We start from the raw sequence: 15,892 nt of genomic DNA, 5'->3' as shown, positions 1-15,892 counted from the left end.
GTCTCCAAAAACCACATAGATATTGTCAATCAGAAACTCAATCATCTTTTTAATGTCAACTTCAGAGTACTTGTGTGTACAATCAGAATGTTTTTTAAACAAAATAATTTTGCAAATGACCAATGACAAGGTAAGTATATTTAGGAGTTCCATTTTTATTGAAAAAGCAGCTGTCAATGATATCAAAAAGCCTGGACTTTAATTTATCGTGGGGAATGGTTGTGTATAAAGTTGAAAAGTCGTAAGTTTTTACGCTGTTGATTTTGGTAAAATCTTGTGATTTCAAATTTTCCAAAAGTTCCTTGGAATTTTCAAGTAACCACATCTGATTTACACCACTTCTCGAATATATTGTTGTACAGTACTCTTGAAGTTTCTCCTTCACTACTGTTAATATCTTAGTGAGGAGTAAAGATAGAGGCTTGGTTGAACATTTACTGGAACCCGCTATGTATCTTTGTTTGTAAGGATTTTTATGAAGTTTCGGAATCCAATATAAATATGGTAATTCGAATTCATTTTGGTTGTTTGGAATATTAAAAATATTCAAAACTGACATATGATTTTGAAGAATTTCTTCCTTAGAAGGGGAACTATGAGTGTAAGTTGGATTACCACTTGTAGAATTAAATCCAAGTTCCTCTAAAATACATTTAATATAATGAGCCTTACAAACAAAGACAATGTTGTTACCTGCTTTGTCAGCAGGGACCAGTACGTACTGATCATGTAATCTATCTAATTCTTTTTTCACTTCTGGATTATTGAATACAGAAGGATAGATGGTTTTCATATTGCCTCTCAATCTTTTAATGCGCGATTTTAACATACATCTGATACATTTAATCCATTCTGACAAAGTGTCAAGGTCTTCTTTTTCATGTCTGGCCCAGCGCCTGGTGTAGTCCTCTACAGAATCCATAATATTTATGAAATTCCGACGCCAGTTGAAGGATCTGGGTTCCCTAAATTTAGGACCTTTTAAAATTAGTGATCTAAGGTCCTCATTATTAACTATATTTACGTCACCAGTAATAACGTGTCCAGCAGGACTATAGTTATAGGGCGAAGAAGAACATGAACACGATGGAGGATTATGTTTCAGATATTCGATATCCAGGCCCTGTAAAGTTTTCTTGTAATTAAAAAGTTTGGAAGCAATAGTCGATGTATATTTGTAGGAAATACAAGGTGTAGTCTTTAACTTGAAATATGGTGGAATACAAGACTGGACCTTTTTGTGATTAAGGATATTACTTATATTAACCGCGTCAATTCCTTTGTTGGCATATTGAAGTTTAAGGAAAAAACGGATTGTTTTAGCTGCATTTCCTTCAGTAAAACGCGGGGGTTTAAAAAGCCTATGATTGGCAATATCTGTATGTCTCTCCTTTTTTTGAAAGCTTTTTACCATTTAAAAAAAAAAAGAAAAGAAAATATAAAATGATTTTTTCTTTATCCGTACAATTCAAACATTTCCAAAGGCTAAGCGAGTTTTTTCTAAGGATAAAATGCGTAAAAAGACAATATCCCTCGCCCCTCCCTTCCTGTGTCATTTTTAAACAGTAATTTTTAGCGCTCTCTCTAGTAAATTTACGATCGATCTCATAGAAATGGCTACAATAAGGTAAAAATTGCAGATTTTACGGAACAATTTTGTTACATTAAACAACGGGATGAATGTGAAAATTGGACGAGAAAAATTAAACTTTTTGACTCCATTAGACTTGGGGTATAAATATGTGGTATTTTGAGGGTGTGGACATACCAATGCTTTTCGAAGCAAAGTAAATTAATTCAAAGATAAACCATGTGTCTTGTAGTTTATTCTGTAGACAGAAAAATTGATGTTGACTAATTATTTTAAAATTCATTGATGTAATATTAAGCCGTTTGAATTTTATGGCGCCAGTCATGAAATTTTCAATTCCTTGTAGAATAGAAAATGATTTTATCCTGAATTAAGTTGTTTTCAAAGCTCGAAAGGCATTATTCTGGTATTAGTTCATCCAAGAATTACATAAATCAATCTTTGACTACATCAAAGACAAAATTTAATAATGCATTTTCATTCGTTATAAATTAATGTATTGATTAGGTGCAGGTCACCCCGGCATCTTCAGTATGGGAACAGTCATGGCTTCCAACACCTCGATGTTGACAATTAAAAATGTGGGACTCTGTTCCACTACACTGGACATTGTCTAACCAGATATGACCACTTCCTTGTCCAAAAAAGGCACTTGTGTGTGCAGTGGCTTTTCTAATTTAAAAAAGAAAAAAAATATTTTCTTCGGAATTTGCTTTAAACGTTTAATATTTCTGATCAACCTATAGATTTACACTGTGAAGAATGAAGATAAAAAAATATGGATAAGTTCCTTTTGTCGTTCATATATATTGTATTGTATAATTGTACCAATTGTTCCCTAAAAAAATGATTGGGGTTTAATTCACATAGCTCCAATAGATTAAGTAGGCGTTAACATCGTTGCTTTCGTTATATTTTTGCGTATTAATAAAAAGTGACAATCAAGTTCTAAAATCTATTAAAATGGCATTCGTCAAAGCATTTATTTCATGATGAATTTCATCTGCTCGCTAAGCTGTTGACGAAATTCTCACGTACGAAGAGTTATGAAAGTCAGTTTCGTCGAAAAATATTAATTTAAAACTAGCAGATAATAATTAGTCCCGAATTATTAAATGGTGCACACTTTATTAAATTCAAAGCAAAAGTAATTATGATAATAAATAAATATTTATATAATAATGTATTCGAACGCGAATATTAATCTTCGCATTCCTCTACATTCTAAAAACACACAACACTACAATGTAATTTGTATAGGGTAAATTGAGTGTATAGTCGCTGTAGTGAAGTTGTCCTGAAGGGCGTAATACGTCATGGGCGATAACTCACGTTACTAATAAATTATCGATCGCCCAGACCATCTTCGAAAAAAAAAAAATCGGTTGCTCTCTCCCGAAGGACCGGCTAAAAATGGTCCGACTCAAAACTTTTTTTCAACAACCAGGAAGCATTTCAGAAAATAAATTTAACAATTCAGCATTGTTGTTGAAATTTTCTAGAAAAACATTCTTACCTATACTACCGACCAAGTATTTTGATCCCGAGTCGGGAGATGGCAAACAAATAGTAGTAGTTTAATGTTGACTCCATGAAAATTTTAAAAGTGCAACATAAGTCACGCCAAACGGTTTTCAGTAAAACGGATTTTGTGAATTTAAATCATATGTGACCAGTAGACAATAAATTTTATTATATGATTGAATCCTTGCTGTCTGATTGGGTGAAATAAAACATTGCAGAAAAAAAATAAATCCCCATGATCACCTGCATGTTACCTTCTAGGTAAAAATAAGGGTTTATTTTTTTCTAAATTGGATTAAAAATCGATCAGGAAATTCCAGATTGATATGGATAGTTCCTGAATATTATCTAATCTTGCGTCTGATTTCCAAACAGGCGAACATAACATTCAGGCACATAGAAAAGAGGAATGGGCGAGGCAGGGGGCCTGACCCTCTCAACACTCTCAACCTAAATTTTTACATCTAATTTAATATGAAAAAATCAATGAAAGGCTTCTTTCCTTCCTCCATAATGGACGCTTGCAGTCCCCTCCCTCTCCCTTCCCAAATTAAAAAAAAAATAAAATTCGATTGATTAATTGATTGTTGTTAAACGTCTCTCTCGAGATTTTTTCACTCATATGGAGACGCCACCACTTGCCGGTGGAGGGCTACAAATTTTGACCTATACTCGGCACTTAGGGCCATTCAGCAGTGAGTGATCTTTTTCGTGCCAGCACCTACTGCGACACAGGACCTCGGTTTATACGGTCTCATCCGAAGGACTGGTCTCTACGTTCCGCAGTGGGATTCGAACGTGCGACGTAAGGATCAACTCCCTACTTCGCGACTCTAGAGCAGACGCTCTAACCACTGCGCCACGCGGGTGACTAGAAGTACATACTCGGGCACTTGCAACATTGGAACAATGATCAACGATGCCGATAAAATTTGAATTCTCCTCTCTTTCAAGTCTCTTTTTCCAGGAAAGTTATCCCTTTTCTTCATATACATGTAAAACCCCTCTCCTTTTCAAAATGAATCCTATGTGCCTGACTTTTATTTTTTTCACGTCGAATCGAAAAAAAAAAAGAATTTAAAAATTCCAAATTAATAGAACTAGTTATATTAATTTTAACCCCGCTTGGGTATGACTTCAGTTCATGTAAACAAGTAAGATCGCATGGATTTAAATCAGCCAATACGATGAATTATCCATTTTCGACGTGAAATATTCATCTCGCCCTTCAGGTTCGGTAAATATTGTACTCCTTAGATGGCTAAATCATCGTATTGATCTCAAAAACAGTAATTATTGAATAATATATTTCTCTATTTCTACAAAAATTTCCGAACTTGACCTTTAATATTCGATTTTCAATTCTGAGTGAAGGGGTAAACATGGCAAATACAATTGCATGCAAATCATACTGTATGTAAATCATATACGGTACCAATTTTGATGCACCAGATGCGCATTTCGACAAATTTTGTCTCTTCAGTGATGCTCAAGCCGAAAGGATGGGAATCCAAAATTTAAAAAAATAGAATTGGAAAAGCTGAAAAAAGTGCCAAAGACTGGAGTCAAATACGTCGAAGGATCAGAGCTATGCATGAGAGAGATAATACCACATGTATGTCAAATTGTACAAGAAAAAAAAAATGATTTCTTGATTTTTAATATCTCAATACCAAAAAAAAAAAAAAAAAAAAAAAAAAAGAAACAAAATATTCATGCAAATTTTCCTTTGAAAATTCAAATTAGACAAAAACATGAAAAAAAATCCACTCTTAAAAAAGACGAACAATTTTCTTTTTATGAAAGGTAAGTTAACTTTGTAAAAATTATTTTTCCCACATTACCCAGAGAATCCTAACATGCGACAAACAACAGCTGCATCGTTATCATCCCAGCTATCATCACACACTGTTCCCCAGGTTCCACCATATTCTATTTCTACTCTTCCATTGTTGTAAGACGTACCACTGACAATCCTTATGCCTTAAGTAATCAAATGCAATTAATAAGATTTTTTTGTTTTGATGTTTTACGCCCCTCTCGAAAATGTTTCACTCATATGGAGACGTCACCACTTGCAGGTGGAAGACTGCAAATTTTGACCTATTCTCGGCATTCAGGACCATTGAGCAGTGAGGAAACACAAATTTTCTTACAATTGTTATTTAGAGACATGATTTAACTCCTGAAAATGAATAGAATCTTGCAAATGTTAACAAAAATAAAATGTTTTTATTTTGTAATGCTGTATCTGTCACTTGAATTAACATGAGAATTGATCATGTTGTGTAATGAGAATCTGGCTAAGACGACATGTAAAAAGATACGTAAAAGGGGGTTTAGATGCAGAGACCGTAAATATTATTTGTGATTTATGTGAGGTTAAACTTTGTTAAACAATTATGCTAATTTATGTTCATCGATTATATCTTCTATTGAAGACAGTCAGCGTTTTACGTATCTCGGTCGGCCTTTCCTCTGTCATTCATGACAACAATAATGCAACAGAAGAACACTAAGCTGGATGCTTCAAAGCATAAGATTTGTACATATCGAAAGCTTGCGTTCTATAATACTTGGAAAGTGCTGCTAGAATCATGAAGTAAACATGGTTTGAAGAAATATTTCGGGTTATTTGTACATAATGCAAAACAGCGGGTAAGGTTTCGTGCGAATATGTGGAATAATTATTCTTCAGACCGGACAGTTAGATTCTAGCAGCACTTTGTTGGCATAAGAGATGTTTTTCAACTATATTATTTAGTCAAAGAAATTATCAAACCCCGGGGAAGTGTTGTCTTGTTAACCTTTTTTATTAAGAAATATTTTGCTATTGATAGCAGTCACGTGATGACGTCGTGGTGTTGCACTTCTCTGCCTCACACATTCTGTTGTCTTTACACAATAGTTGATATTAGTTTTAGATTTATCGGCGACTTTGATAAATTATCAAACTTCATCTTTGAAAAAGTCTTAATTTACCGAGAAATGATTTGTATGCTTCCTTAACATACCCGCGTAGTAATAATCCACTATCAGTTGTATATGATGGTTATATCTCCCAATAATAAAATATTGGAGAATGCTTAATAAATGTGTTTTAATTCATGGACGTACCAAAAACAGTTATAATTTTCTGATAATCCTTGTATATTTCTTCCATGAATAAGTATGAAGTTGTCAAGAACAAGTCATCTTAATTTTATTAGTTCAGTTTATTTAAAGAAAACGCATGTCCGGAAACTAGTAAAATTATTTCTCATACCAAAACTTATCCAAAGAAAACCAAATTTTATTTAACTGCAACTGAAGCCTTTTTGATTGGACTTCCACATTGTATTAAACGGGGAAAATGCTGTTTAAGCCATCTTTTAAGGTTAATTTTAAAATTACAAATTATCAGTTTTACAAATATAATTCGCATTTGTGACAAGATTTTTTTTTTATCTGAAACTGATAATGCAAACTGCTATGATATGGATCAGGTGAGGACACGTACCGCGAGAACACGCAGTTTCACCTGAATTACCTGTGTTAAACCACGATCAATTTCACACTACGAGGATTCTCAGTAAAAACGGAAACCGCGTTTACTGTAATGTAGGTTCAAAATGAAAATTTAAAACTTCATAGAATTATACGGTAGAAAGTAACATTTAAACAACGGCTTTGAATGCTTCTTCCATAAATTGTTTTCTAGCATAAAGCTTTTCTTTTGATATCTCAAGGTGAATAATCTTATTGAACAAAGAAACAATAATTTCTATGATGTTTATTTTTTACGCTGATTGGTTTTCAAACTTTCATTTCCGTATGCACAGTAGATTGTAATTTCTGCATTACTTTAATTTTATATATATATATATATATATATATATATATATATATATATATATATATATATATATATATATATATATATATATATATATATATATATATATATATATATATATAATGGAAATAAGCTCTGAATTTTCACAAAAGTAATACGAATAAAAATGATTGATTTGAAAGAACGTTCAAAAACCAATGTTTTTTTTTTTTTTTTTTAAGTTTCATAGTCCTTTAACAAAAGTTAAGATTATGGTATAATGAATGTGAAGAATATGTGTACATAAACACAGTTTAATAAGTGGAATTGTTTGGTGAATATTTAAAAATTTGCCTTCTTGGATTTCCTGATTCTATTCAAAAGGATAATTAATCCATGTTATATTTAAAGTTCTTAATTACAGTTAATTAGTTTTCGATTATCACATTTCATGTACGTGTGTCAAATACACCACAGTGTGAAGATAAGATTTATTTAAGAAAGGTAGAGTTAGTCTTTTCAACGTACTTTCATGTACCAAATGATCAATGACTTAGCTACCAGTTTTAAAAACACAGTGAGTGTGTCATTTGTCACTTTTTGCACCTTCTCAACACACGGACATCTGAATATATTGAACAGTCACTTACCTCTAGTAAAAAAGAGTATCAAATTAATATTGTGTAATTAACAAAAAAAAATATATAGTGCAAAGACTATGAATCATTTATACCTGACCTTAATTTGTATCTTTTACAATTTAAGAAAAATTATGACATTACATGGACGCAAAATTTAAGGGCATGTCATCAAATCAAATTCCTAAAGAAATATCAGTCCAATTTTGTCTACCATCATGCTGTTAGAATATATGAAAAAGATATCCAAAGAATTGTACTGTTGAGTTGCTGATGAGTAAAGCTTATCTATGCACTAACTTGTGTATATTCTTCACTGGAGACTTTTGAGATATATACCAATATCTTGTTAAGTCATATTAGTTCAATCGGAAAAAATCAGAACGACAGTAATGCAAATCTGAGGCTTTCACACAAATCAAATTTTTTTGCAGTGAGTTTCAAAGAGGCACGTGATCTGAATACGTTAATAGTTTCTTTAGTTTGTAAATAATAAAACGTACCGGGACAGTTCTGCAAGCAGCATGTTGAGGAATCATGGGATTGTCCCGAGCAGGCTTGACCTCCATACCTCGGTGAGGGATTGTCACATGTGCGTGACCTTGATCTTTGTCCTACCCCGTATGTCGCAGAACAACTTCCCCAACCGTTCCACCAACTCCAACCTCCATCAACTAAGTTGAAACAATTTTTCTAGCTCTTTAATGATCTGCATTAATTGTGTTTCTAATCATTGTGTGTATACTTGTAAACATAACCTTGTAATATATATATATATATATATATATATATATATATATATATATATATATATATATATATATATATATATATATATATATATATATATATATATATATATATTATCAAGCCTTCAAAATTTAAAACATATTGAAGAAAATGCTCTGAATACGCTTAATTTTTTAATCCAAGGCAGATTACTGAAAAATTAGTTGATGATACAGGGATTTCAACAGCCTCGTTTAACTATACCATTTCGTAAATTACATTGTTAGCAAACCTATTGTTGGGTCGTATTTTGTTTACCAATTTTTACACGAATTCTAAGGCCTTTGTTTTCATACTAAACTAGATTTTCCGTCTACCTGATGAATACATGGTAGTGACAGCAGGTATGACTAGTCATAAGGGGATGCTTACTCTTCCTAGGCACCTGACCCCACTCTGGATATTCCAGGAATCCGTGTTTAATGCCCTTTTCATGGATTTGAATTTTTAGTAGTTTTCTGAGTTCAACCTCTGTTCGTTTTCTCCACTTACATATATTTCATTCCAAAACTGTTCTATACGTACTATTCAAAGTTTTAAAATATTTTCAACTATTATGTTTTATTAAGAAAAAACTAACAGTTATGTTAGACGTATCAAAATTATGCTTTAAAAACATTTTGATTTGATCAAGTTCAATATACAGATGTATTTCTATTATAAATATTTATTCCCGATCACTGTGTTATGGTTAATTTTTTTTTTTTTTTTTTTTTTTTTTTTTTTTTTTTTTTTTTTGTTTTGTTTTTGTTTTTTTTTTTTTTTTGTTAGACACCTTTGCTTCATTTTTTCCCCCTTCTCTGGAAGGACTTGTATTTTTCAAATATGCTATGACTTTTCATTTGAATAATTTTATTGAATTCCTCTGGCTTCACACATATTAAAATCTTACAATTTCCTTTCAGAATTTAGGTACACTTTCAGATTTGTCGTTATAAGAAATAAAACATACCAGGACAGTTGTGCGTATTGCAGTATGAATATTCATACGATTGTCCACTGCATGCCAAACCTCCATATCTCGGCATCGGATTGTCACAGTTGCGTGATCGTTGTCTAGTCCCACTCCCACATGCAACAGAACAACCACCCCAGTAGTTCCACACACTCCATTCTCCATTAACTGTAAATTAAAAACAGTTCTTTGGACTAGATATTAAAAAATGTCTTAACAACTGTTTCCTTACATGTTTATATAAAACTGTACATTCCCATTGAAAACTGATAACTCTTGAGATATATATTAATAGCTTGATGATATTTTATTTCAGCTATTTGATAACTTCATTCAAATCAGGTCTGTACAGAATATTGTTTTCTTTCAGAAAAAATACATAAGAAAAAAGTATTGAAGAAGAAAACCTTCCCGTTATATAATCATCATACGTACCAGGACAGTTATGCGTGTTACATGATGAAGCTTCTGAGGATGGCCCGCTGCAAGCTTGACCTCCATTTCTTGGAGTAGGATTGTCGCATCTGCGTATGCGTGATCTACTTCCACCCCCGCATGTAACAGAACAACCTCCCCAAGCGTCCCATGTACTCCATCCTCCATGCACTATATGGACAAATCGTTTCAAAACATAGGATTTTAATGAATTGTAGTAAAAACAAAGCTGAGATTGTATTTGTGAGCTCACATAATATTATTGAAGTGTTTACTTAATGTATAGAATGTAAATTTTGAAGATGTATATGGATTGTATGAAAACATTTATTTTCAAATATACAAGATTTTTTTTTTCTACAGATATTTTTCGAATTAAATATTATTTCTTTTCCCTATATTTCATCTAAATATTTGCGTCTGGTGTCAAATGTAGGCATGTATCAATTATTTTGACATTTATATACATGTATATCAGAAAGTACCCGGACAATTATGCGTGTTACAGTATGTAGAATCTGTGGATTGTCCATTGCAGAGTTGACCTCCAAATCTCGGCGTAGGATTATCACAGGTGCGTGTTCGTGCTCTAGTCCCACCTCCGCATGTAACAGAACAAACTCCCCAAGGGTTCCATTCACTCCATCCTCCATGAACTAGAAAAACAAAAAGAAATTGTTGTACACATTTTAACATAAAAATTAAAAAAAAGATAAATAAATAAAACGCGAATGTATATATTTTGCATAAAAAATAAGAATTGAAACTTACACTTGATACAGTTGAAATACATCAAATAGATCCTTACTATACTGACACGCAAAAGAAACGCAACAGGCAGTAAATTACAGATATCTCAATTTTTTATCTAATGATTTTCAAAAATTATAATACAGTAATATTAAACTCGTTGTAAAAACATTACGAATTTGATAAAAACTTTATAAAGTAATAAATAACTGTTAACCCCCCCCCCCCCTTGTCATTCAATTACAGCGTGTAAGTCTGCGAGGCACAACAATTGCAGCTCGATATATACGATGGATTAGGTTAATTAATCTCTTGATCTGAGCGAAAGAGTTATTCTTTGCATTTTTTAAGTGCTTGTTTTCAGATGCTGAGGTCTTATTTTCTCGAACCTAGCGCAGTTAAGTAACCCTTCGACTTCCGGTCCAAGGACTGTCATTCATGCCAATGATACGTATAATCCTAATGAGGCGTGATGTAGTGCATATTTGCATCTGCAACTCTCCTTCACCTTTATTTTGAGAATTTCCAGTGGAGAAATGGAAATGCGTAATTAAGTCATTTTGAGGAAGTCTTGGCATCACTCCAGGAAAAGAAAAGTAGTTTTTTTCGGAATATTGCTGCAATATTTATGATGAGCAGATACAAACCCTTGAAAACCAGACTTATTGCCAAATGTTTTGTAAAACATGCAATTTTTGATTCATGTTAAACGAGCTCAAACTCAACTTCCGGTAATGGTATGAATATCATTCAACCGTAAAATTAACGATTTCGTAAAGTTGAAGATGTCCGTACTTTTAAGTACAAAGTTATTTTGTTTGTTTGTTTGTATGTTGTTTAACGTCCCTCTGCAAATTTTGTCCTATACTCGGCCATTGAGCAGTGAGGGATCTTTTTCGTGCCATCACCTACTGCGACATGGGACCTCGGTTTATACGGTATTATCCGAAGGACAGGTCTCCACGACAAAGTTATTAACTATGTATAAAAGTCCCACCTCCTAAATTAGGATGTTGCGTTTTTTTCCTTTTCAGTATATTATTGTCCCCTTTATAAATGAATATATGCAAATAAAGGCCAGGCAAACGGAATAATTCTATATCTTTAATACAGATGTATTTTCTTTCCTATATACATACCTGCTACTTCGATGCAGACATATTTGCCTAATTTTGTGCGAACACATTTGGATAAGTGATTGCATGAAATTTTTCCACATTTCTTATCTCTGTAATCAACCTGAAACGGCAATGTATTCAAATCACTGTTCAACAAGATTAAAAAAAGTCATATCACACATGAAATAATTATGATAAAATATATTGATATTATCATCCATTTTCAAAGTTCCCTGGTTATAGATTGACATATTTTTGCTCCCTGCTGGTAGTGACCCATGAGGTCAAATCGATTAAACAAGTTAATTTTACATAACAACATATAAATGCAATAATTATGATTGACGATTTTGGATTGTAGAAGTAAATCTTAAATAAATGGGGAAAAAATGTATTTTAATCTTCACGGATTCAAAAAATAAATAACATTTAGTGCTAGAAAACCTTGAATATACACTACTGATAAAATCTTCATATTCAAGGGATACAGGTTTAATAACATAAGATTATGTATAAATATTGAACAAGTTTGTGATGATTCAAAAATTTCCACATCCTTGATGTTGCATGAATACAGTTCCTACTAAAATATTTAACAAACTAAAAGATTGGGATAATGTTTTATGTACAAGTATCGAGAAAGTCTTCCAATAGAGGATACAATTATGAATGCGAAACATCCTTTTAAAATTGGCTAGATATAGATAGAAATGTTTTTGTGTACTTCACGTGTAGAGCTGTGTGTCCAAAACAATTAAAATAGTTACTTTTACATCATAATACTCTAATCTATGACAACTTTCAGACAATTCGTCAATTGTTCGTATAAGATATCAATTATAATTCCAAAACTTTGGTGTTTTCTCAGACAGCATTTTCGTATGAAACAAAATGCATCATTTCGTTCTTGATATGCTTGATAATATCTTTACAAAAATGTAAAAAATGATATAAATACTGTAAATTTCACATTCTCTTCTAATAAATGAAGAATATTCCAAAACAGAACAATATGCTCATCTCATTGTCATTATCTATTGTCCCGGAAATATTAATGAATCTATCGTTTTTTTGTTTCACGAAATATCCTCTGAAAAATGCATTTTAAAACAGAAATCATTCCTCCCAAAATTATCAAATCCTTTCTTGTTTTCCCTCCATAATGCGTCGACAAAATCACAAAGGGGGTGGGGTATAATTAGTTCTTCAGACGGGCGACCGAAATTATATTAGAATTCTTTTTGTTCGTTATCTCAATATACATTGTATTTCATTAGATCAGAGAGACTAAACTTTTTAAAGCTTAATAAAGCAATTGTTTAAATTTTTAACCCCTTTCAGGTAGGTCATCTATCAACTGCAGCTTAAAGAAAGACAAAGACAAGGAAATACAAGATTTTTTGATAACATATCGTCCATTTCCATCTTTCCGGGAAAGGAAACTCTAAGGCTAAAATTGTCATTTTGGAATTTTACATATATATTATTTTTTGTAGGTCTCTTAATGAAAATGAAGTTGTAGAAAAGTTGTCCTGTTTAGAATAATTCACTTTGACAACCAATAGAGCCGAACCAAAGGTACATAGCTTAAGTGCATGTAATTGTGAATATATACCTACAATACTTACAATATCCAGTATTTCTTTGTAGATCGAGTCAAAATCATTAACTAAATATAAGCTGGCATTTTTCTTCTGACTGTTCAACTCACACATTAACTTCTTTGGGCTGAAATTAATTGACAAACACATGGCATAGGCTTCACATTCTCTAAAACACATTTGGAGCCCTATTTCGTTAAGCACTGCGAAAGGAGAAACTGGTAACCTTTTTCCAATCTCTTTTTCATTGTTTGGTATGGTACATTTTTCGGCTGCCAAAAGGCATTCAAATAAAAGAAATATCGTCCAAAACATGTTCAATTAAGAACAATCATAATTGATTAAAGCAGATTTTTGATTGATACAAAACTGCGACTCGGTTTTAACACCCATTTGACAATTTTACAATCCATGTTCTGCAAATTTATTGATTGTTGATTAAATATTACTGATTAAAATATAAAATATTCACTGTCAATTCTCCAATTTTAATTCTCATGTTTACACCTTTCCCATGATTTGCATGATTTGCAAATAACTTAATTAATATTTAAAATGAAATTGAGATTTCTATGAGCATTTTAAGCAAAAATCAAGAGGATAAAACTCAAAGTCGAGATATTTATAACCTTTGCTAAACTATCTTTATTATGTCAGGATATAAATCTTAATATGTTTATTGAATGCGAGGGGTGATCAAAAAGTTCGCGAACTATCTCTATATTTATAAAACCACAATTCAGATCAGAATGAAATTTGGCACACATATAGTCATACATATGTTCTATAAATAACATATGTTAAATAATGTTTTGCTCTGTGTTTGTGACGTCACAATATGAAAATGACGTCAATATGTAGGTCACTTGTGACAAAAAATGGTTGACTCAGACGTACTCGAGCTACAAACGGCTGTAAAGTTTAACGTATATCTTGGAAATTCCTTTGCAGTAGATTATGATAATTTGTACAAGGTTTATGAAGACAAAAGACTTACCAGAAGTTCAATCATTAATTGGATTAATTGTTTAAGTAAAAACAGGGAGACGGTTAAAAATGATGTTTGTTCTGTTGCCCAGCGAAAGCAAGCCGGGGAGGAGATGTGTCCTTAGTTGAGCAATTTGTTATGAAACATCGTCAAGTAACAATTAGAAAAATGGTTGTGTATCTTTACAATAATATAATTATTAAATCTCTAAAATATCGTTTACTTTAAACTTTAAACATATGAGATATGATAAAAAGAAGGCGCCCATACTTTATCCACATCGGATAAATGACTCTCCCGAGACAGAGGACTCGGGTTGTGATGGGTCACCATACTAATTGTGGGAAGGGATATCCTTATCCACCCATCCTATTGCCGAGATATGACCATTTAGAACTGACAGATGGACTGTTTTTGTTACAAAAAATAACTTGCATGGTAAGAAATATAAGACTCTTAAAAATCTTTTAGCTTCTCTGAACTGACTGCTTCGGAGCATGTCACGTGACTGCCTGGATCACATGATTCGCGCATGGGCAGAACAATGGCTAATGTGCATTAAAATCGGAGAGGACTACTTTAAAAAATAATAAACACTGAAACTTCATTTTATTTCTTTTAAAGAAGTAATTCAATTAGTTCTCGAACTTTCTGATTACCCCTCGTAAATAATTACAGTGTAGTCTCACATAAAATTATACTTCATTTATTATTGTCGCTTATGAATCGTAAATGCATTAAATTTTAGTACATTGTATTGCTGTGCCAATTTGAGATTTTGTATTTTTGTACGTTTTAAGTAAAATTCAGATGATGCAAATTACTTTAAAATTTCGAAGGTTAAGTGTAGTAGATGAATATTGATTTTATAACTGAAGTTTTTCACAGTGTGTTTTTACAAAACTGAAATTTAACAAAACTTTTTTAAGCACAAACACAGATTTAATTTCCATTTGTTCAAACCATTGTTTCCAATTAGGTACTTTCATTTGAAAAATGCCAATTCAAACTGTATATTGCAAAGAAACAACCTTTTCATTTTATTTAGGATATTTTAAGGCAGCATTTATATGATGTACGAATTAATGCAACTGGCCTAAAAATAATTCTCTTGGAAAACATCACAAAAATTTTAAGTTGATAACATACCGATCAAATGCCATAAAGGTTTTCTCTGGTTTGTTAATGTCTTTGTCCTATATTTAAAAATTGTTACCCCTTTATTCCCACAAAATATGATGATCGTATATTGTGCCCCCCCCCCCCCCCAAAAAAAAAAATGAAACATTTCTTTTTTTTACATACTTTTTTTTCTCCCCCCCCCCCAATTTTGCATTTCATCAATGAATGCAAATTACTAATATCAAAACATTATCGACGATGACATCAATGAAGTTATGAAAAAGGAATAATTCATAGCAGTTAAACTTAATATGTTCCACATATCACTCTTTATGATATCTATATCATACGCTTACACTACTGCATTAATGATTAAGTAAGTCTCAATTTAATGCAGCTGTTCAACAAACACAAATACATGCAATATGTCATCGTCGAAAAGCAACGCGATAATGTAAGATATTTTTCCTAGTGCCCCCCCCCCCCCCCAAAAAAAAATCAAGTGTGAATGAAAACGTCATACATACATACGTCATCCTGCGATCGAAGATAAAAAAAAAATAAAAT

General features: G+C 32.1%; 1 protein-coding gene and 1 long non-coding RNA gene across 2 annotated transcripts; both read right to left on the bottom strand.

The window, feature by feature from the left end:
• Positions 1–4,955: 4,955 nt before the first annotated feature.
• On the bottom strand, positions 4,956–9,812 carry LOC133204322 (semaphorin-5A-like). Its single transcript, XM_061340047.1, has 4 exons — positions 9,743–9,812; positions 9,309–9,479; positions 8,071–8,241; positions 4,956–5,098 (listed from the first exon to the last, which is right to left on the bottom strand). Exons 1-4 carry the CDS (start codon positions 9,810–9,812, stop codon positions 4,956–4,958), a joined length of 555 nt encoding a protein of 184 aa, XP_061196031.1.
• Positions 9,813–9,886: 74 nt separating this feature from the next.
• Positions 9,887–11,742, bottom strand: LOC133204083 (uncharacterized). Its single transcript, XR_009723539.1, has 3 exons — positions 11,636–11,742; positions 10,232–10,402; positions 9,887–9,917 (listed from the first exon to the last, which is right to left on the bottom strand). It is a non-coding gene; the product is annotated as an uncharacterized LOC133204083 (long non-coding RNA).
• Between the last annotated feature and the right edge of the window lie 4,150 nt (positions 11,743–15,892).

The sequence above is a fragment of the Saccostrea echinata genome, unplaced genomic scaffold, assembly GCF_033153115.1.
Source record: "Saccostrea echinata isolate AGI-Se365-2 ecotype Australia unplaced genomic scaffold, CSIRO_AGI_Sech_v1 ptg000052l, whole genome shotgun sequence".
NCBI classification, from domain to species: Eukaryota; Metazoa; Mollusca; class Bivalvia; order Ostreida; family Ostreidae; genus Saccostrea; species Saccostrea echinata.
The sequence above is the reverse complement of the archived record's forward strand: the minus strand, read 5'-3'. Positions and strand labels throughout refer to the sequence as shown.